This window comes from Hibiscus syriacus, unplaced genomic scaffold, assembly GCF_006381635.1.
Source record: "Hibiscus syriacus cultivar Baekdansim isolate YM2019G1 unplaced genomic scaffold, ASM638163v2 tig00110548_pilon, whole genome shotgun sequence".
Taxonomy (NCBI): Eukaryota; Viridiplantae; Streptophyta; class Magnoliopsida; order Malvales; family Malvaceae; genus Hibiscus; species Hibiscus syriacus.
Genome location: NW_024062775.1, coordinates 6,696,775 through 6,720,235, shown reverse-complemented (window position 1 = coordinate 6,720,235; position 23,461 = coordinate 6,696,775). Strand labels below are relative to the sequence as shown.

At 37.7% G+C, this 23,461-nt stretch overlaps 2 protein-coding genes and 1 pseudogene across 3 annotated transcripts; 2 read left to right on the top strand and 1 right to left on the bottom strand.

The window, feature by feature from the left end:
• The first annotated feature begins 516 nt into the window (after positions 1-516).
• Positions 517-1,533, top strand: LOC120130820 (metalloendoproteinase 1-like). The gene is made up of 2 exons (XM_039147977.1): positions 517-1,032; positions 1,129-1,533. Exons 1-2 carry the CDS (start codon positions 531-533, stop codon positions 1,332-1,334), a joined length of 708 nt encoding a protein of 235 aa, XP_039003908.1. The 5' UTR covers positions 517-530; the 3' UTR covers positions 1,335-1,533.
• A 5,797-nt stretch (positions 1,534-7,330) lies between these two features.
• On the bottom strand, positions 7,331-15,179 carry LOC120130816 (cysteine-tryptophan domain-containing zinc finger protein 3-like). Of its 2 annotated transcripts, none has more exons than XM_039147972.1 (10): positions 14,662-15,179; positions 13,860-13,932; positions 13,250-13,752; positions 11,992-13,127; positions 11,562-11,806; positions 9,621-11,476; positions 9,364-9,524; positions 9,001-9,161; positions 8,181-8,332; positions 7,331-7,760 (listed from the first exon to the last, which is right to left on the bottom strand). In XM_039147972.1, the coding sequence occupies exons 1-10, from the start codon at positions 14,833-14,835 to the stop codon at positions 7,566-7,568; spliced, it is 4,656 nt and encodes a 1,551-aa protein (XP_039003903.1). In that variant the 5' UTR covers positions 14,836-15,179; the 3' UTR covers positions 7,331-7,565. The 2 variants fall into 2 exon arrangements, with proteins under 2 accessions (XP_039003903.1, XP_039003904.1); XM_039147973.1 differs by lacking the exon at positions 14,662-15,179 and adding an exon at positions 14,194-14,301.
• A 2,047-nt stretch (positions 15,180-17,226) lies between these two features.
• Positions 17,227-23,173, top strand: LOC120130500 (annotated as a pseudogene).
• The last annotated feature ends 288 nt before the right edge of the window (positions 23,174-23,461 follow it).

Genomic DNA, 23,461 nt, shown 5'->3' with positions numbered 1-23,461 from the left:
TAAAGTTCCGCAGTTCATGTTTTAAAAAAAATATTTTATTTTCTTTTTATAAATTTAACGGCTATTATTAACTAAAATATTTTAGAGATATAACTCTATCCCGGTTGTTTTTATATCTAGGGTTACTTGGCATGCATATATATACCATTTTGCCCTACCTAACTTTCGTAAAGTACACGAATCAATTTATCTCAGTGATTAAAGGAATCGTTATTATTTTTAAAAGTCACAAGTTCGAGCACAAGTGATTACAACAAGATGATTGAACGTTCATTATCAAATGGTTGCCGATGATCTTTATTAATAAAATCATATTTACCGAGCAAAAAAAAATAATTGAGAGTATTTAGAACGGATATACCTTAATAAAAAAACACTTTAAATTCGAATAAATTTTAAAATTCACATATTAAATTTACTGCGAGGGAATGAAAACAAAGATGAACCAAGTAACTAATTAACATTTTTTAGGTATAAATAAGGATCGAAGCAAACACCAAGAACGAACAACCTAAACACATAAACTTGCAATGGCAGCTAAATTATTCTATCAACTTTTCGGAGCATTTCTCACGTTTCTCCTGTTGCAACCTTTCCTAGTGAATTCGAGGCCTGTATCACTCGAATCTCATCGAAATGACGAGCAAGGCCCAAGAAGAAGCAGCGGTAGCCTGGACGACATCGGCCGGGCGACTCTCGATAGCCCGTTCAATTTCGAAGCCAAGCACGCCCTTTCCAGTGGGAAATGGATGCACTCCCCGTTGACCTACGGTTACACGTCCACTTCCTCTACTCCGCCGAATCTAGATGTCAACGCGGTGGCCGCCGCCATCGATGCGGCATTCCGAGAATGGCAACGCTACGTCCCGAAGTTCGGGTTCCAAAGGATATACCCGGGCGAGAATGCCGATATCAAAATCTCGTTCACTACACTGAACACACCGAATTATGGTTTTGGCTATTATCCACCTAATGGGACGCTTCTCCTTGATATTGACCACACGTATTGGAGTGTTAAATCTTACCCCAATTGTAATCGTCTTCAAAAAAAATTTAAATTCTCATATAATTTAAATATATTTTTTTATATTTTTTAACATGAAATTTTACGTTCATTCATGTCTGCAGCGTACGAGCTGGATTTGATGTCCGGAGCCTTGCATGAAATAGGGCACACTCTCGGCCTTGAGCACACTACCGATCCAACTGCAGTCATGTTTCCTACTCTTACTTATGGAACTAACAAAAGGAGCCTTGCCCAAGACGACATTTATCGCATCCAGACTTTATATTATAGTACTCCCCTGTCACTCGAGTTAGCTAAATCTATATAGCTTTCAAGGCCTTGGGAAGCTTGTTTTTATCGCATTAAATAAGTGATTAACACATTTAGAAGTATCAGAATAAGAACGGACATGTAAGCGTACGTAAAGCTCTTGTTGCTCTTGTAATGTGTTGGTGGTGACTTTGTATTCTGCTGGTTTGGTTTTGCCAACAAGCTTTAAGTTGCTATATTTAATCTGAATTATTATCTTATATACTAGAGGAGAGCTTTTTTTTTAATTAATCTAGGAAGAGTACAATGTAGTATTAGTTCAAAGAAAAATCTTAGTCTTTCGACATTGAACGCACCAGCGACCGCAATATGGTGATCGAACGTTCATTGTCAAATAGTTAAGAGTATTTAGAACATAAACTACTTTGTAATTACCTTAGCTTAATTAAAGAAAATATTAATCAATGAAACATAATTGTGTCAAAATATTTGAGTTATTTTCTTCGATCACAATAATAATTAATTATATCGAAGTAAGATATTCTTTAGTAAAATTATAATATTAGATTTTCATAATACTAGATAAAGATACAAGGGATCCTCGCACAAATAGATTTAGACGATGTTTTTTTAAAGATTTGTCAATTATTGTCATCATGGACACTCAGGAGAAACGACGTAAAGATTAAGAAAAATCTATATTTTAAAATTAAATTAATTACAGCACATATCTTTAATTTATATTTTTTTATTTTAAGTCGATTCTTAAACTTTTGAATGTTTCGACTTTATCCACAAATTATGACTTATTCTAATTAATCCTTAAAGTTCTTAACATCCGATCTCATATTTTTTTTTAATTGGAGTTTTGTATGATTTTATTAAGTTAATGCATACAAAACAAGACAATCGATAAGGCTTTGTTAAAAAAATTTCCTAGAGTGGAGGAAAAAGAGCGCACTTAATCGATGTCGACAAAATAATCTCGAGATATATATATATATATAACTCACGTCACAAGTAGACCGCCCAACATAATAAACAATCCTTCACGAGATATCTACATAATCTAAGAGGAAGAATGCGCTGCCAACACAAGCTTGAGACTGAAACTAGCATAAATATTGATTCTAGTCAGACTGCAAGATCGCCCCAGAACGACAAGCTGAAGGCTACCTTCCGAAACTATATGGTCCAATCAATTCAACTACAACAGCCCAAAAAACTAATCAATGCCAGTAGCTATCAAGATAAAACCACCACTACCCTACATCCTGTTTAATCCAGCATTAGAAATCAAACTACCCACGACAATCAGGAGCTCCATGTGAACGCAACACCTGCACAGAAGTTAAAGAAAGCAAGGCAAGTATCCACCCATTGTATAGAGCATGATCCGATCTCCTTGAGGAGACATCACTGCAACTCTTCTTGGAGGGCTAACACCAATCACGATATGAACACAAACCATTACAGAGGTAAAGCCCACCAAGATTTGATGACAGATCACTTACCTCTCAACCACGAATCAACCAGCAAAGCATTTGGACATCTGATAAAATCCTGTACACTTGGAACCAGGCAAGGACATTTGCTGTTGCACCAAATACCAATTCGGAGAAGGGCTACCTCAAGGATTTAGGCACTATTTAGAACCTTGCTGTTGAACATCGCCTCATTTCTGCATAGCCATGCTGTCCATATTAGCCCGAAAGATCCATCCTCCATATTGGCTTATACCTTGATCGAATAGGTTGATGATCCCAGCAAAATATAAACGATCTATAATTCCCGGGGACAGTCATATTTATATTCCAATAGCTACACCACCTTTGCCATGCACTCCAAATGGCCATACAGTGACAGAATAAATGGACAACCGATTCCGGGTCCGCTTTGCAAAAAATACATACAACCTCCCCGATGTTCACAACGTTGCGCTTGGCAAGTTCCACTAAGGTTGGGATTCTGTGATGAACAAATTTCTAGACAAACACTTCAACCTTCGGGGGTGCGAGGTTCGCCCACACCAATTTCCAAATAGGGTCCTTCTCGGTTAAAGACTTCGAGACAACCCAGCAAAAATTATGAGGTGAAAACTCTCATTGCCTACGACACACTTGATATTTTTTGAGGACGGATCATCTGACTTGGTTAAAGGTAAAGCAATGTTCTTTCAAACCCAGGAAGGTTTTTTTGGCTCGAATGGGCGAAGCGGTAAACATCTATTGTCATACCCATACTTAGCATTGACTACTTTCTTCTGCAAAGAATCAGATTCGACACTATACCTCCATAGCTATTTATTTAGGAGTGCTTGGTTACGAAGGCGTATATCGTAGAAACCGAGACCCCCCAATTCTCCTGGTCTGCAAACATTGTCCCATTTCACCCAATGGATCGACTTATTCGAATCCGACCTCCATAAGAACTTTGCAACCAATCTGTTTAGCTCCGATTCTACCGAAGCGGGCATTTTAAACAAAGATAGGAATTGCATTAGGAGATTGGAGAGAACCGACTTTATCAAGGTTATCCGTCCTCCAAAGGAGAGGGAGGTATTTACCGTTCCACCCTCCTATCTTCAGACGAACTTTTTCAATGATCGGCTTCCAAATATCTGGAGAATTGCTCACTCTTCCTGATGGGAGCCCAAGATATACAGTAGGCAGTTTTCCCCAGCCATAAGTGAAGTGGGCAACCCACCCTTGAATGTGCCTATCTTCGACATTGATCCCGAAAAGGGAAGATTTCTTCATGTTTAGCTTCAGACCAGCAACGACTTCAAACACTCTTAAGGATTTTCGGATAGTGGGCAACCTTGCCTAAGGCCTCTCCGAATTTTGAAACTACTAGACGGACATCATTCACCAGACTTGGGTCCTTTAACAAAACATGCGCATAAAAAGGGTTTCCAAACTTTTCTTACATTCCAAATTTAAATAAATTTATTCCAAAATTTGATTCGACTAAAAAAGTAATAAAAAATTCTCAATCATCAAAATCGAAAAATTATTAGATCAGTTTTTGGGGTGTTACAATACGAGGCATACTAATTCGTAGCTAACGGTCCAACATTGTACTTGTAATTAAAATTGAATATATAATTTTATTAAACCATGACAATTAGTTGGGTGGTAATTATCCATAGTAAAAGATACATTAATTAAAATTCACTAAAATGATATGTATTACCATCTACAAAGTCACAGCTGCCATCATCCATTGCCCATTGGAGACGACTAAATAATATGATTTTTTTTTCTTGGCAAATATCATTTTATTTATTAATCAAATGATAAAATTTTACTTACGAGTTCGTTAAAAATCTCCCTAACTTAATCGGAGGAAATGGAAAAGAGTACTAAGTAAGAGAATACAACCATAGCACGTGAAACAAGTATAACCAGAAAACATCACCCCCACAATGACATCCCACTGATCGAAAAGCACAACTCCCAGTTTAGACAAGAGTTGAAAACTATAAACAGACAACGAAGCCGCAACCACAGAACTTGGAAACTACTACAGCAGAACCAAAGGTATAACAACCTCTGGGAGGACCTTCTTCTTCTTCTTACAGCTTTATCTCTCTTCTTTCTATCAACCTCTGGGAGGACACTTATGCAAATGAAACTATCCTACAGAGTAACTAACCAGCCCAGACACAACATACCGAGAATTGATTACACCTCCAAACCAATGCCGCTGAAGAGAACAGTAATATCAACAAGGGCACCCCTACAGCATATCATATTCAAGCCACTAAACATAAAACAAAGTGCCGTTGCACTACTAATAATCCGACCCGAACCAGCAATACCAATTCTTAATCTGTGCTTCCACGTTAGCCGAACAACACTAGAGAGCACTTGACCGAAATGCCACTTAAAACGCCTTCACCACCGAGCCTTGAACTGAACCACCCAATATCTTCAAGCGAACGCTTTTGGTTCCTGGGATATGATCAAATCATATCATAGTTTAACAATGCTTCTTGGGATATGAGATTTGTTAATGATCATTGATTCATTGAATATGGCTGATATAGAATTAATGCTTTTCACCTCTTAAAAGCGTGATAATATATATATATATATATAATTATGTTCATAAATTAGTTTTAAATGTTATTTATGTTCTATAATTTGATGTTTTATCAGCCGTGGGAGGCGTCAAGGAAGCAAAATATTCTCTATCAGAAGGCACGATCGTTTGGACATCTGCAGCTAATCACTTGCATTTGGTTCGCATTGATCGGTGGGATTGGGGTTTACAACTTCATCAAACTCGATCCAACGTGGTGAAAGCCATAAACCCTATATACACTGCAGATTACTTCAAGAGGAACAAAAAGGATGCATGTCGGATACCTTCTACGAGTCTATTCCGAGTAAACCCTAAACCCTAAACTCAATAACATTATGTCTAGTGCCTTGCTTTGTTGCAGGTGGCATATATTGGCCAATGTTTGTGATCGTCATTGAACAGGGATCGCCGTGGTATATGTAATGACTTTGACATCATCTTTATTTATTTATTTTGACAAAAACAGTAAGATTAAAAGAAAAACCATACACATAAAGTACTATTTTCTTTAGTTTTAATAAATAATCACGAAGTGTTTAAGCTTTGGGATGTTCAAATTTTACGAACTTAACAAAATAGTAATTAAAAAATAATTAAATCAAGAACACATAATACAGAAACAATTTAATACTAAGACTTATAATTACCTTATTCCCTTTAGGTTTGGTGCCTTGAATAGTAAGTGTGAATAATAAAATAAATAGTGACTACTGACAAACTTCAAAAATGTTTCAGCATGTGAAAGAGATATAGTAGCAGAGTAAAAAATTTCTAATGTTCAATGACCAAAACAATCATTTAAACATAATTTAATAACCTCTGGTGTATTTTACCAAATTCTATTTGCAACCGAAATAATAATAACAAAAACAGCCCCAATTTTATTGATCAGAGTTGAAATAAATGTCATTGCTATATACACAGAAAAAGGCAGTAATTTAAGTTCAAAATTTTGTTATATAAATGCCACCTTGAGTTGCATATAGACAGTTTTGCAGTGAAATAGCAACAATAATGACACAAAAGGTAAAAGACCAAGTCACAATTTTGCTACAATGGTTTGATCATAACCAGCTTTTCGCTGCTTATGCAACTGCACATATTGTTCAACCTGAAACCAAATCATATTGTTAAATTAGAACCCATCGGAGTGCACAACGGGTGAACGAATAGATTCGAAACAGTACATTCTACAAACATGATAAGTAAGATATATTATATTTTTCAAAATTCTAATGATAAGTAAACTCCTTGATGTATATTCAGAAAAAGAACAATAATGGCCACTGGAACATACATATATAATACAGACAACAAGAATGTTGGAAACAATGGTATGCCAAAATATGAAACAATCAAAAACAGAGAGCATACCAACCTTTAAAGGGAAGATAAGAAAATAAAGAACTCCATCAACCTTTTTTGGATCTCTAGTACCACCGGGTATTTTTTTGGGTATATTTTCTCTCAAGTATATACAATGACAGGCACTACAACAGCTGACCTGCACATACACAAACAACGGTGGCACTTAAAGCAAACAGAGACAGAAAAGGAAATAAAATTGACTTTATATGTTGAACTTTAATTTTTATAGCAGGATGAATGTAAGAGTAGCAAACCTGCGATTGCCAACTACAGTGCTCTGCTTCATAGTGCCTGAACCAAGAAAACACATGCTGCTGCATATACCAGTATTGTCCTAGACAGGTCTCTAACAGATAGTATGTATAAATTGATGTCAGGCGAACTAGAACTGTGGCTGGCGAACAATGAGCCCAAATTCTACGAATCCACCTCAATCTACAATTTCCATCTCTATGTTTACACAAAATTATTTCTTCAACCAAAGTTCTTTTTAGTATAATTTTATACACCTTGGAGCGATCTTGTGTATAAACCATATGAATCCCATATCCTCAATACCATCTTAAGGAAATTAAAGCTCGTTCCATGTCAGAAAGCAGTTGAAGCCAGTGAGAATGTGTACTGAAAATCCCAGATTTGTCTTGTATAGCACACATGTACAGCGAGTGTTACAAAACAAGCATTTGAAAGCTTGGAAGTGTTCAGGATCGAATCAGGAAGTACTGACCAACCCCTCTTCCTATTCCGATCTAGACCATCATGGCCAAGGGATAAACCATCAAAACAAATTTCCTCCTAGTATACAACCATCCTTACCACCCAGATTTTTTCCTTAATGGCTAATGGCTTCCATTGCCACTCGTACCAAACGTAGCACTCCCTCCAAATCTTCGAAGCTAAAATCAAGAGCTTTCTTCACAGATGATATAGCCTCCCCACTTTTAGCCCCTCCCAAACTTGAACTGGCAGCTGCAAGAGAAGCTCGTGATTTCCTTGAAGCTTCCATTGCATAATTTACATCCTGTGCCTGCAAGTCATCACATTTGATTTTAGTTGCGATTAGTCTCTAAAATTAAATATACACAACATAGAGCACAGAATGGCATGATATATCACAGTGAGAAAGAGATAATAATAATAATAATAATAAATCCAAAAAAAAAATATACACAGTTGACGGAAATAACCACAAAAGCCTGTGCTTAAATGCATAAAGCTGCTAGGATACATGCAATTTCAACATACAGTAACCAGAAGCCCATAACAGCTTCTACGCATTAGAACCAAAAGAAAATTAATTTTAGGGATGAAGATATATATTTGTTTTTTGTTATTTATTTTATTTTTTTCGTGGTGGTTGGGGGGTGAAGACTGCCCTGACTCCCATTCTATATAAAAATACATGAATTAGACTCTCACAATTATATGCAAGGGAAGTTACACTTACAAAATTGAGCAACCGAACAAAGTAAGGACGGCTTCGAGCAGAAATAATATGACTTTCGGCAGCCTGGAAAGAATTAACACCTTTTGGAAAAGCAGCCTTGTCTGATAATGTTGGTTGGTTTAAATTATCAACATCAGAAGCAGTAGATTCACCTGATATGAAACCGCCACCAACATCAAGAAACTAAGTTAAAATGAACTTTGTCAGTTTGTCCCAATCAATGGGATATTAATTAACATTAGTCATAAAGAATCTAATCCATAAAGAAAAATAACAAAAGAAATGGTGATTGAAAAGATGTGGCCTGTGGGAGACCGAGGGACTGATGAGTAGGCATACTAGAAAATATCTATGTGCTTGCATGCATACCAACAAGGACAATATCCATTTTGCAAAACCAAATGTTGCATGTCAAATGCGAACTAGAACACTGATGATTTATAGACTCAAGTCCTCCACCTAAAACAGAAGAATAAATAGGTACATCTGAGTTAATGAAAGACAACCCAATAAACATGAGTAACAGAAAGACACTGTCTGAACTCTGAAGATTCTCAGATGTCAAGATGCCAAAGAACAAATTCACAGTATCTAAGCAAGTAACCTAACCATCCATGCAGTGCAATTACTTTCATCCATGCTTCTAACATGTAACTGTCTTATCTGCAGGGGTCTTTTGACAAATTAAGAAACCAAAGATAATAGGCTGCTGCTCCTAAATCACTAAGTGGTAGAACCCGTAAACAACAATTTAATATTATATGCTACACAGACTAACAGGAAGGGTATCAACCACTATAATGACGGTTCTTTGAATTACCAGGAGGAACCATTTGTAAAGCTGCCTGCAACTCATGCCGATCTCTACTTGCATTGGCATGACAGGAATAGATAACTCTCATATAAGCCACCTCCATACACTTGTAGGCCAAAGAAGCAGCAGCCATGTCCTTCAATCTCTCGTATTCATGGGCACAGAACCTGAATATTGATTGGTAAACAAACAGAAATAAAATCAAGTACCAGAAAAACTGAAATCATCCAAAAAAATTGCAAGAACAAAAGATTTCCAAGTTGCGGGAATTTTTTCAACTAATACAAGATCAAGCTCCAACAAATGTATAGCAACTTAGGATTACAAAAGTAAGAGAACGCAAACCAGAGCACCTAATATTTTACTTACTCGCAGAGTTTTGCAGTGCTACTATAAATTTGCACTGATTGCAACATCTCGCCATTTTTGGTATTCTCATTGTTGCAAGATTCTAGTAGAGAAGCACTATGAAGAAACTTCAGTGCTGCCTGGAAGTAAAGTGCCGTGCTCTCCCCATTTGATCCAGAACTCTGAAGGAATGTTTAAAAGAAATTAAAAATAAGAATGTTTAAAAGAAATTTAAAAAAAATGCTAGGCTGGGACAAAGGGAAAGAAAACAAGACAACCTTCACACGATCAGCCAGGTGCTTCAAATCTTTAGCCTCCTTCAAAGCATTGTTAGCTACCTGACTTAAGGAATCCTTTCTCATTGGACTTGGGGCACTAACATCCCTCATATGTCCACCTGCTGTAGTATGTCTTGAACTATTCTGCTGACTCCCACTTTGATGATCAGCTTTCTTTATTTGTTTCTGTACCTTGAATGCATCATGAGCTTGAGATCCATCAGTTCCATTTTGCTTTTGGGACCCAGAAACCATATCAGGATGACGAGTCAGCTTCTCATTTCGAATTCCTCCAGGGGGTGGTAGTGATAGTGGCTTCCTTCTCTCAGAAGCAATTTCTGCATGATCAGAATTTTCAGAGTGAAACCTCTTTGTATATTCTTCACCGTCTCTGCCCTGCACAGGATTCTGCTTCACAGTAGACATTGCATCATGACCTCCAGTGGCAACTGGTTTGGCATCTGATTGACCATTTGATTCATTCTCTCTTTTACCAATCTCACCAGACAATTTTCCCAAAGATTCTTTATTTTCAACAAATCTATTCTCAATTTCATCAGACTTTACTCCAGGCCTCTCTAGAAACTGACTTCTACCGTCCCTAGGTCTTATGTCATATGAAGGCATGTGATGTTGCTGTACATCAACTGAACCAGATTTAAAATTATGACTCCTGTCTTTTGGCCACGAGAACCCTTGGCATGACTTTCTTGAATGAGAGACATTGGCATTGCTACAGTTTTCATTTTGAGTTTCCTCATCATGGTGTTCATTTATCGTCGTTGATTTACCAGAAAATTGGGCCTCTTGGCCTCCTAAATAATCATCAGTATCATTCATTAACTGCCTTTTTCCAGTATCAGGGGAAGGCTTAATTGGCGCCTTAGCTTTACTGCCACCTGATTGATCACCAAATTTATCCTGACTATCAAGTAAGAAGGGCTCAAGGGACCCATGTTGAGCTGCAGTTGAAGTATTTTCCTTCCTTACTGTCCCTAACTTATCACTCCCACCATTATCTTCACCATCTGTACATCTTGGACTATCTGAAACAAAAAGGCCATTATCATAATACTCGTTTTTCCCTGCAACATTCCTCGTTAATTGAAGTCTATCAGGATTAGGAATTCTCATAGGAGATGAGGAAACTGATTCTACTGATGAGCCTTTTGTTTCATGGAAGCCAGATTTTGATTTATGTGAACAAGAAACCTTAGATGAGCTTGAGGTAGCTGCTAAAGAAGGCTGGGCAGATCCAGAATCCCTTTTCAGTGAATCCATACCATCTAATCTTTGCTGAGACAGAGTGCTAGCTAGATCTTGCCCACTTAGGTGCTTCTGTGTATGTTTACCTTTTTTCTCTAGTTTCCCACTGCTTTTACTTGCAGAAGAATCCTTCCCTCCAGATTTGGATACCCTGGCCTTCTTTTCCTTCCTGTTGTCATTCTCACTGAACTCTTCCTTTACAAGTACTCTGCTACCCTGGAGGTGATTTCTCACCCGTTCATCAACTTTCCTCTTTCTTGAAACTTCCACACCATCACAATTCATCGGATCCAATGATCCATCAGTTAAGGAAACCTGGACTTTATCATTTAGTCTTTTACCAGACACTTGTTGCCTGTCCTTATCCAACTTCGAATCCTTAAAAGAAAAATTTTGACTGTGTTTAGGCTGATCCTTTCCTACTGATGTGCTAGGCAAATCATTACTTGTGCTAGGCCCACCCTTGCCAGCATGGTCAAACATCCAATCTTCGCCAGAAAGATGTTTTTCACCCTTAATTTTCTTGGGGGGCCTTAAAGAATCTTGATCAGTGATCCTTTTTCCTTTTATCTTTGACGTTTTGGTATCACCTATTCGCATGTTTTATAAAAGCAACACATTACATAATTTAAAATAATAAGTTTTTCAAGTATAAGTACAAGCTTAAAATAATACCTCCATCAGAACCGTGTTCCGACAATTTATGCTTTTCTTTCTGATTATTTTTGTGTTTCTCAACAGGAAAATCACATTTGATTAGAGGCTTTAGATCCGGCTCAACAATTACAGGAGATCGAGTCACATCAGTCAGGCTTCCAGATCGGGTTGATGACTGCATGTTCTTCGCAGGAACATGATACAATGCAAAAACAGCTTTTGTACTTTCTTCCTCCTCAACACTGCAGCGATTCATTGCAGGCCTAAACATTTAAACGGCAAAAGGTTTTGAAGATTTTAGCAATGAAGAAGAGATATCTTGCCACAATTCATCACAAAGGTTAACTATCAACATCTGTGGTCTCAAGATCATCCATCTAACAAAGTTTTTGCAACCATTAATAACATTCATAAAAAAAAATAGAAGTGGTAATGATAAAGAACTTACAGCCAGTTAAGCATGCTGCACAACCACTTCTCAGGTAACTCGGCCGGATTTATGTTTATCGGGAGAAGACGCCACTTCTGGCACTTATCACAACAAACCCAATTTTCTTTTATCAATACAGGAGCAGCAGTTGCAAGGGAAGGTCTGGCAATATTCACATTTGCTGAGATAGAATGTGCACCCATAGTTGCTCTGGGGCTCGATTCATTTACCATTACACCCTCAGTTTTGTTAACACTTAATATATCACTATGCCCATTGATAATGGCTGATGTATTTTTTCCAATCTTATCAGCTATCTTCGGCCGATCATCAGGAAGAATTTCCAAAGAACTTGTTTGGTTCTCTTCACGTTCTGATTCTCCAATATCTCCAAAAACATCTCTATACAAATCTCCAGCCTTTTGAAATGACCTGTCAGATTTTTTGCCTCCTGATTCCCTTTTGTTCGTAGAATTGCTCGCATGAGCAGTCTGCTTACTATTCAGCACCAAAGACAAACCCACCCTCAAGCTTTCTTTTGCTCCCTCTGCATCTGGACTGGCATTACTGTGACTACCTTTTGGTTTTCTTTTTCTACCAGACGAGGCATGCTCCTTTGCAGAAGGCAACTTCATAGTGTCTTGCTCATGCGAAGTCACTCTCTGGATGACGTTCGGATTGAGGGGATCTACCACTTCAATATCTAGAGCTGACCCAGCCCTTGGATTCTCCCAGCCAATCTCTTGGATAAGTTTTGGCTCCACAGACTCCTCAGCTACATCATGGAAACCTTTGTTTCTTTCTATGCTCTTATTCTTTACCTTGGCAACAGCAGAATATGAATCAGATAAGAGAGGAAGCTTCAACGTTTTTGAAACAAGCTCCTCACAAGCCAATATGTTGACATCTACTTCCTTCTTTGACACTGCAACATTGCCATTCCTCATATCCCTGTTATTGCTACTCTTCCTTTCTGTGGGAAAATCCTTTTTCTCCTCTGACTTCGATTTCTTGTCTCCCAACAATATTCCATCACCCTTCCCAGAATCTGATATATTCTCTTTCGGAGCCTTTTCCTTTACAATCAAGTTAAGAAGATGATCAGGGAGAGGTGATAGTAGAGCCTCACCGGCTAGTGGGAAGGAAGTCATAAACTGCACAAAATATTCAGAAAAAAAATGTATTCAGATCACTTTGTGTACATCAAATGCAAGATACAAGAAAATCAACATTCTTTTTATGAGAAGAATAAAAAAATTGTAGATAGAAAATTTACTCGAAGAATACTGGTTAGAGATTCAAACAATGCCTCTTGAGTCTCCCGATACATCCCTTCGCTTCCTGAAGGGCTCTCATCCAGTGAGGAATATGGCGAGACACCAAGGCCTAGACCACTGTAGACTGCGGCATTCTTTTGTGTCGACAAGTTGTCTGGCCCCACTTTGATTCGCACCTTCAATATTTTCTGGTCTGGCATATTGGCAGCTTTTTTATTTGCAGATTCACGCCTGGAGGCAAGCTCATCAGCACCAGCAGGTGTTATGCTGACCTCTTGTTCAATTGAATCTTTCGCAAACGATGCCTTCAAAGCAGGGAGGGTTCCAAAATTTATAGGTGGTGGTCCAGCCTTCCGTGACAGTGACCCACTAGCCCAATACGCCGTTTTTTTTGGAGATATGGATGCATTGCAGCTCTGACTTGGTGGACTCTTTGGGTGAGGCCAACTAGGAGAACGTGTATAAGTAGGTAAGAATGATCCATAACCACCAAATTTTGCCCCTGGGCAATGGCAAAAATTCCAAAATCATCAATTTAAATTTATAAACTCCAACTTGTGGTGACTCTTGACCTCATAAGAACATGATTCTCTTATTGTTTTGACTTACCCAGATTCTCTGCAGAAACTCCACCTTCAAAATCTTTTTGAAGATATCCAAGAACATGTTGAAGTTTTTCATCCTTCAAACATAGTACAGTAACCACATATCACTAAGTGATCATAAAACCAGTGGAAGGAAAGAACAAGTATCAGACAAGTGATAAGATATTTAGAAAGGATAAATTACTACATTTTAGAGTTAGTGCCTTAGTGCCTAATCCTCTAGAAGCACTACATTAACTCCATATGCTAATGAATGTGCTTGAATCTTACTCTCCCTATTTCCAATTACAAAATCCCCAGCATAACAGTCAAGAATACCATCATTAATCATCACCAACCTTACACGGAAATCTGCGAATAAAGCTTTCTCCACTAGGCAGGCGTCCAATACTCCAATTCACACCCAAAAAGTCAAAAATTCCAAAACCCATTACTACACGACATTAAAAAAGCTTCATCCATGACAAGATTAGACATAGAGACTGAAAACAATTATCTTCCCTTAATTAAACCACTAAATATCCCCATCATGAACTAAACAATAATCCAAATATTTTAATGAAAAACCAAAATGCCATTCGTCCAGTCCATACCTTATATTTCTAAAAGGAGCACAAATTAGCAGTAACCACATCTAAATTAAAGTTCCAAATTCCAATATCCAACATTGCACTTAAACAATAACAATCTAAACTTTGAAACTAAAACTCAACCAAAAAAGTCAATACAATATAATTAAACATTGGTGAAAAAGGAAAGCTAAGCTAAACGGTTAATAAAGAAAAGGGAGAGCAAGAAATTCCTACTATGTAAGCGAGAGAAGATAGATCAGCTTCAGGATCAGTGGAGGCATCATAATCATCCTTATTGTTATTGTAGGAGCAAGACTCTCCTTTCTCAAGGTCATCCTCTTCCATTTTTCTTCCACCCAACCCTAGGCCTAGCCCCTTCCTCGCATCGTTACTCCCTAACGAAATCATTCAACGACAAAATTCAAATACAAAGCTAAATCTCACCCCCAAATTACCAAGTTCTCAAACGAAATTTTATTTTATTCCAAACCCACAGGTTTCTCCCAAGCATTTTCCACAACCCCTAAAATCCACCAAAGGGAAAGACGGGTTTACCCTAATTTCGACCAAAAACCAAAACTCGATCACGAAGCCCGAACACCTAACGGAAACTTCAAAACGGCTTAATTTCCAGAAGGAAAAAAAAGATGGCTATTTGAACACAAGGGATATGGGGAAATTTTGTTTTTGATTTAGTGTCTGTTTTGGGATTCTTTGTTTTGTTCTAGTCAGGTTCGATCTCATTGGCTGGAATTTGATAGCACAGGAGAGAGAGAGAGAGAGAGAGAGAGAGGAGGGAGTCTTCCCGGTCTTTGTTGTACACAGCAGCCGCTTTTTATTTTTGGGTAAACAATGTATTTAGTACCTAAACTATCTGTTTTAATCCGTTTTAGTAACTAAACTTTTACTTTTTTTCAAAATTATATATAAAATTTAATTTTTATTTTATTTTAATACTCATCGTTAAAAAATAATACGTCAATCCTACGGTCAAAATAATTGGTCAAAACCCATTAATATCGTCTTCTTCTTCACAGCTTCTTTCAACTCCCCTGTCAAAATGAAAAATGGTGAATTATTCTATATAAAATCTGAGGTCTCTTTCACGGCAAGGAGAAGCGAAGTTGATTGTGTTCACTCCTCACAGACTCACTCCTAGTCCAAGATTGAAGTTGAATCTTTAACCCCAAATTATCAATGGAGAAGGCAAAGGCATGCATTGACAAAGTCAAAACAACGTTGCATGCCAAACTCTCCTCCCTTTCAATCCCATAAACTCTCTCCAATCTCAAACCTCAATTGTCCATTCTATTAGTAGACCTGAATATAACTTGCTAGCCACCCCTTCCTCTCAAAGCCACGTATACTGCATTTTGTTAACAGAAAACACAACTCCCCAAACAAAGAGTCACAAAACTACATGACTCTCCGAGCGACGGCTCGTTTCTATCCGGAGCTTTATTATTTCCGATTAGTAATGGCCGTTGTTTGCCTCCGTCCTTTCTAATTATAACCCTTTATTTTCCCACCCTTTGTTCTTCTTAATCTGATGCATGCAGTCATCCTGATTAAGTTCAAGGAATTATTTACACAAGGTAGTACGAGTAGTTGGATTCCAGGACCTAGTACCTCTCCTTGTCTGCAAAAGTGGGCCAGCACTAGGTAACGATACAGCATTAGATGGCGTAGTGGTGAGGTCTTGTTTGCAGTGGAATCGTTTCTTAGAAACGCTCGTACGTAGTAGAGAGATTCCATTTTATAATTTGCGATAATTTGGTTAAAGCCATGTCCTTGTACTTTTAGATATTGATACACCTAAACAACTAGTTTTTGTTATAGGTAAAGTGGAAAGAATTGAAAGGAGCAAAACGTGAAGATGGTGTGAAACGAGAGAGCGAAACAGGCGCTGATAAAGAATTCAAACAAAGTGAAAACAGTGTTGAAGATGGTGTTCGTGGTGTCGGATCAGGAAGAGTGAAAGCACGATGAATTCGTTGATGGAGATATGTGAGGAATCATTGGAAGCTAGGGGAAAAGCTGGATGGAGCTTTGACTCAGTTGCAACAATAGTCGGAGCGTTGGTCAACAGGAGTCAAATGGGTTCTCTAGTGTTCAAATCATACGATGTTCACGAATTGGTGTGCAAATTAATTTTTAAATTATTTGTGTAACATTATAAACGTTATTATTTTAAATGTATCGACTGTAATAACTATTATAAACCCGCGTTAATTTTTTTTTCCATGGCTTCCCTCCTTGTTTTTCCATGACCAAACGGTTAAATGCCAAATGGCCGACCAAATAATCAAACGATCTGCCACAGTCAGTTAAATGACTAATTGTCACGATTGACCAAAGGAATTTAAGAGATTGAATATTTGGGATTTTAGAGATCATGGATTGAAAACGTAGAAATTTGAAAATTTTAGGTTTTGAGATGATAGTAAGGGTTGTGACCGATCAATAGGTCGTTATACGGATGGCCGATCGTCGGTGAATGATGATTGGAGATTACCTGCAGTTGAAGTAAATAAGACTAGAATATAAGATTTTAAAAGTTTGGGTTTTTTTAGTATTTTAGAAAAAATTGAAACTTTTTCGAGAATAAAATATTTTGAAGTTTAAATTTTTTTTCTAAGATTACCCTATTATTACAAACGTTACAAGATATTTAAAATGATAACGTTTATAATTTAAGTATCAATCCGTGTAAAATGGTATAGTATGATCACTTATCTTGTATTTAAGCCATAAATAAACTAAGCTAAAAAAAGGGCCCGAACCCAGACGTACGGTATTAGATAGAAAGGGTGAGAAGAGAGTAGAGAGAGAGAGAGAGAAGCTCAAATACTGGGAAGAAGAACTAAGAATCTCTATCTCTCTTCTTCCTCCTTATCGTTTCTCAACTTATTTCCACCTCGATTGACCTCTCTACGATCATTCTAGAACCTTCCATTGTTCTCTGTAGAACCTTCATTTCTATTTCTATTTTATTTTTTGTGTAGTCGTTTAGGTATTCAGAAGTAACAGAACCCCCCAAACAAAAATAGGACCCGTTTCGATGGAGTTGTACGGTCGAAACCCGACACAGAACGGGTCGCAATCGGTTCATCGGCCCGAATGGAGTCCTGCTGGTCCCGGAACTGGCTTGGAAGGTATTTACCGTTATGGTTTCCCCCCCGGTTTTCTACCCGCATTGTAACGATATCACTTCGCTAAAGCTTATTTTTATCTGGGGATTTAGGGGATTTACCTTGCGGAGAGTGAATTAGGCGTTTGATTATTATTTCTTTGGTGTAAATGCAGAATCAATGTGGCAATTGTCGTTGAGGGGTACCGAATCGTACCCGGAACGGCCCGGGGTACCTGACTGTGTTTACTACATGCGAACCGGTCTATGCGGGTATGGTAGTAGGTGCCGTTACAATCACCCTCACAACCGTGCCGCGGTTAGTGTAAATCCTTCTATCATTTGCCTCAATAATTGGGGTTTTCCTTTTGTTTAACTAACTGTTTTACTGATGCTGGTTAATGGAATAGAATGAAGAATATTTATTGATGCTGTTGCATTTGACTGTTAACAGCTACAGATGGGGTGTAACTAAGTGAACTTAGTTTAACAATTTCATGTTTACTATGTAAGTACAAAATGCAGTAGGAATAAGGAACTTATCACAATAGTAGTTGATAAATGAAGCAATTTTCCCCATTTATATGCCGCTACAATGCAAGAATTTGATGCTTATAAGTTATAACTTATAGGGACGTTGATAGAGATAATATTTCTAATTTGATATTTCTCTCAAAATAGAAACTAAATACTTCAATTTACAAGTTATGATTGACACCTTCTGCTCCGGAAACAAATTGCCTGCAACTTATGTCTATGTGAGTTTCTTCACCATCTTCTCTAAAACTGGTAATACGAGTAGCCCCTCTTATACTAGTTCTTAATGATCTGTCAGATGTCTTGGCTGATTACTTTTTTTCCTCTTGTACTTGGCTTTAAGCCTCTTGTCAGAGTTTAGTTACACATTTATTTGGTTGTCATACCATTTAGGTTGAGGCTGCCGTAAGAGCTACAGGGGAGTACCCTGAACGGCCAGGGGAACCTGCATGCCAGGTTAAGGAAAAAACATTTATGGGAAAATGCAAAATTTTTGTTAATGAATCAACCCCTTTGCTAAATAATGCTTCAAAGAATTTTTCTTTATTTACCTAACTTGTGTGTATGTGGTTCTTGCAGTTTTATTTAAAAACTGGGACTTGTAAATTTGGTGCATCCTGTAAGTTTCACCATCCAAAACACGGAGGTGGATCCTTTAGCCATGTTCCTCTGAATATATATGGATATCCGTTACGACCGGTTTGGTTGATCTGTTCTTATATTTTCTTTCTCAATTTGTATATATCTATTTGAGTATTCTTAAAAGCATCAAGAAAAGCTTTAATGTGCATTTATTAACAGGGTGAGGAAGAATGCTCCTACTATTTGAAAATGGGACAGTGCAAATTTGGTGTTACTTGTAAATTCCATCATCCTCAGCCAGCTGGTACGTCAATGCCAGCATCTGCACCTCAATTTTATCAGTCGGTGCAGTCTCCTTCAGTTCCTGTGCCTGAACAATATGGGGGAGCATCAACCAGTGTGAGAGTGGCAAGGCCTCCACTAATGCCTGGTTCATATGTTCAAGGGGCTTATGGTCCAGTGCTGTTTTCCCCTGGAGTGGTTCCTATTCCGGGTTGGAGTCATTACTCGGTAGGATAATCAGTATTGTTGCATTATGATAATAACGAAGTATATGGGATGCCTGAAGCTGTTTCTGACTTACTTTTTGCAGGCACCCGTAAGCCCGGTACTCTCTCCTGGTGCACAACCTGCTGTTGGAGCAACTTCTCTCTATGGACTAACACAGCTATCTTCTTCAACACCCTCACTTGCAGGACCCTATCCTTCCTTGCCATCTACTGGCCCTTCAAGAAGTAACCAGAAGGAACGAACATTTCCAGAGAGACCCGGTGAACCTGAATGCCAATACTATTTGAGAACCGGTGACTGTAAATTTGGATCATCTTGTAGGTATCATCATCCCAGAGACAGGGTTGTGCCACGAACAAATTGCGCCCTCAACCCAATGGGACTTCCTTTGCGTCCAGTATGTGAACACTTTTAATCTCTGTCTTTATTTTGTTCTTTATCTTGTGTTTTATGCTCAAGATGACATTTTGTTAGACTTGGATTTTATAGGGATCTTGACTTCTAAATCTTGCTTTCTTAAAGTAAGTTTTCTTATATTAATATATTGGAAATACCTCTGGAAGATTCTGCTATTTGGAATTTCATCCCTGTGGCTGTTCTGTGGACAGTTTGGAAAGTCATGAATTATATTGTTTTTGAAGGGGGGAAGCTTGATCAGACAGAATTATTTTTCCTAGCAAGATTCAGGCTTGCTTCTTGGTTCTTAGCTAAGTATAAGGAGATTTTTATTCCTAAGGATTCTCTAATTTCCGATCCTTCATTAGGGAATTCTTGTGCATCTAACAATTACTGTAAGTCACCTATTGTCCCTTGGACCCCTCCTCCCTTGGGCTTCATTAAATTGAATGTTGATGCTGCCACCACCAGTGATTGGAAGAAAAGTGGTCTTGGTGGTGTCAATTCTAGGCTCCTTAGGGATCATGTTGTCAATTCTAGGCTCCTTCAAGGAGTCTGCTGGTTCGGGCTCCACTGATGGAACTCAAAGCTATTAAAAAGGCTGCTTATTGAGAGTGACAGTAAGGTGGCAGTGGACTGGATCAATAATGTTGAGTCATTCCCAGTTGTTTATGCTGTTATTGTTAGAGATATAGTTGTTAATCTTAGAGCTTTGGAGGGGGTTATTAGATGGGTTGCAAGATCAGCAAATATAGATGCTGATGGTTTAGCAAAGGCTGCTATTACCTGAATATGATGTGGTCTGTTTTGTTTCGATTCTGCTTCCTGTAGGTTGTAATTTTACTATTGTTCAATAAAAACTAAGGCGCTCTTTTCCCCCTTCCGCTGATCAAGGGAGTTTTTAATGAGGCCTTCAACTCTTATAAAAAAAAAAATCTCTGGAATTGACATTGAGTGACTGCCCCAGAAGTCTGACATTCTGTTTTTTAATTTATCTACCATGGAGCTGATAGTTTTGTTCCTTAGATAGGAAAGAAAGGACGTGACAGCCTTTTGAGCTCAAGTGTAAGGAACGAGAAGGCTTCAATAATGGTCATCATTAATGGATTTGAGATTTCTTCGTACACATTCAACAGCTTTATTGTTTCACCTGCAAATAACCTGCTGTGGAAGGCTTTTTGCTGGCCTTCAGAACTCATGAATCTAATTATTGCTTACTAGATGACTTAGGTTGTCGAAGTTTCATAATTAGTTTTGGATAAAGAGAAATATTCTTCTGAGGAGAATGTGTGGTAGGGTTGTAACTTATCATTTGATATTAGAATTGATCCCTAGTGAAGGCAATGATGGAGCACTTTAGTTGAGGCTTCTGAATGTTTTTAATGTTCTTTTGACCAAAACTTTCTGCCCTCAGATTTTTGTCATTCTTGTAAGGAACATAACAATTAAGCTAAAAGAAGTTGAGGGTGTTATTAGATGGGTTGCTCGGACAGCCAATATTGAGGCTGATGGGTTGGCTAAATCCGCCATTGGCTAATTACAGTGTGTCTTAGGGGTATTTTATGTTGGGATTTTCAAATTGTTGTAAGGGGCTTATCTTCTTGTTGTAATCTTATGTATTTTCATTAATGAAGTTTAAGGCACTCTTTTCCTCCTTCCTCTGATGAAGGAACTCATTATAAGTTCCTTATTCAAGAAGGGGTTTTTTAATGAGGCCTACAATTCCTATCAAAAAAAAAAAAAAGTTAGATCATCTGAAAGCTGCTAGAAATTTATGGTAGGGAGTAGCATGTCTTTTTGCAGCAACTAGGAGGTTTATTAAATTAGGCAACCTAGCTCCACTGAAGTTTCCTATGCCTTGTATGAGGACATCATCAAGATTTTATTATCTTATTTAATATTTTTAGTATGTTTTTTGTTAGAAAAAACTTGGGTTCGATTTAATTGTAACTTTATATACTGATGTTCTTATTTGCACCTTCGTAATCCAGTGGTGGCTGTCTCACTCTTAACAACTTGGCCTGATCAAGAAACATGCATATATCTATTTGAGTTGTATGTGTCTAATGTCTATTAGAAAATGATTCTTCGAATTGTTGTATTTGCCTGATAGTATATTTTCTGTTGGAATAAAATCTGAGGTACTCTTTTTCTCCTCCGCTACTTATCGGAATACTCTGCAGTAATCTGAGAAGTATGAAGGGGGTTTTAACGAGACCTCCAATTCTTATCCCAAAAAAAAAAGTTGTAGTGTTTCAACGGAAATAGAGTTATAAGAATGCTATTCCAAACCAAACTTTGCAAGTTCTCACTATAGTTATCATGGTCCCCTAATTTCTAATAGACTATTACTGATCATATATCTTTGTAAATTTTATTATAGCAATCTTGTAATGTCTTATGCTTTGTAACACCACTATGTGATGAAGGGAATGAGGTTTTTGGCCTAGTGATCATATATCTTTGTAAATTTTATCATTGCAGCTACTTGATCTTATGGAATTTTCAATTTTGCTATTTTTCATTCATTGTTTATAACAGGAAGATAGGCGTAGTCTTAAAAGGTTGGTTAGATAATAATTTCTTAATGACTTCACCTTGCCCAGTCTTAAAGATTGGTTAGGTAATAATGTCTTCAATACTTCACCTTGTGAATCCCCTATATGTCTGTGTGTGTGGACCAGATAGGGAAATATGTTCTAGTTTGTTTTTATTTTTTCTTCCACCTTCTGTTCAGCCTTGTTACTGCAGCTGCTATCTCATGCACCTTTTCTTTTGGAGCATGCTATCTCGTACGGCTAGTTTATTACTTTCACTGATTTGTGATGCAGTGTCTATCCTAAAAGTTAGTCTTTTTATAAAAAAAAAAAAAATTGGTGTGATTTGATTCTTTTCTGTAAACAGGGTGTGCAGCCTTGTTCCTTCTACTTGCAGAATGGACACTGCAAGTTTGGGTCCACATGCAAATTCGATCACCCTGTTGGAACAATAAGATTTAGTTCATCAGCATCATCTCTCATTGATATGCCAGTTGCTCCTTATCAAGTTGGGTCTTTACTGGCTACATTGGCACCTTCTTCCTCTCCTGATTTACAGCCGGAGCTTATTTCAGGGCCTAATAAGGATTCCTTCATCTGCTAGCACATCTAGTAGTTCGGTTGGTTTGATTTTTTCGCAGTCGGGTTCTGTTCCTCTTTCCGATTTGCAACTTTCGAGTCAGAGTTCTGTTCCTCTAAGCAGTAGCAGAAGCACAAGACAGGGTGGTGAGGTTCGTCGCACAAATTGATGTAAAATGCTAGAGCCATTCTTCATTATCTCGCAGATACGGTGATGTGTTTTCCTGTTAATAGATCTGGGTACATTATAGTCTATTGTGCAAAGTTAAACATTTATCAGCTGCAAGGCTTATCAACCTATCTGCTTACCTCAGAATAGAACTTATTGTATTTATGCCTAGCTTCTTGTCTTTTTTTATCACCATCAATATTATCTGTAATAAGCTGTTGTAGCAGAGTATGAACAAGTATCCCTTTCTTGCAAATAATCACAACATAAGGCCACTATATCAGGTTAGCCTGTGACCATGCTTTCAACTTCATGTTTTGTATTCCATCATTTTGCAATGAACACCTTAGGTGAATTGCATTTTTGCCATTGCTATGCTTGATTTATTTTATAATATATATTAAAGATAACCTATCCTCCTTTTTTCTAGTAAAAATCTCTTCATTTGTCAATCTCGCTCATCTGTTTTAATTATCCAACGATCAAGAAAATGTGTAAAACTTTTAATTTTTATACCCTGTCAACTGATCTACCTCTTTCCCTGTATAATTTGCTTCACTGGCTTTGTTGTGATTTGAAAAGTAAGGTGCCAAA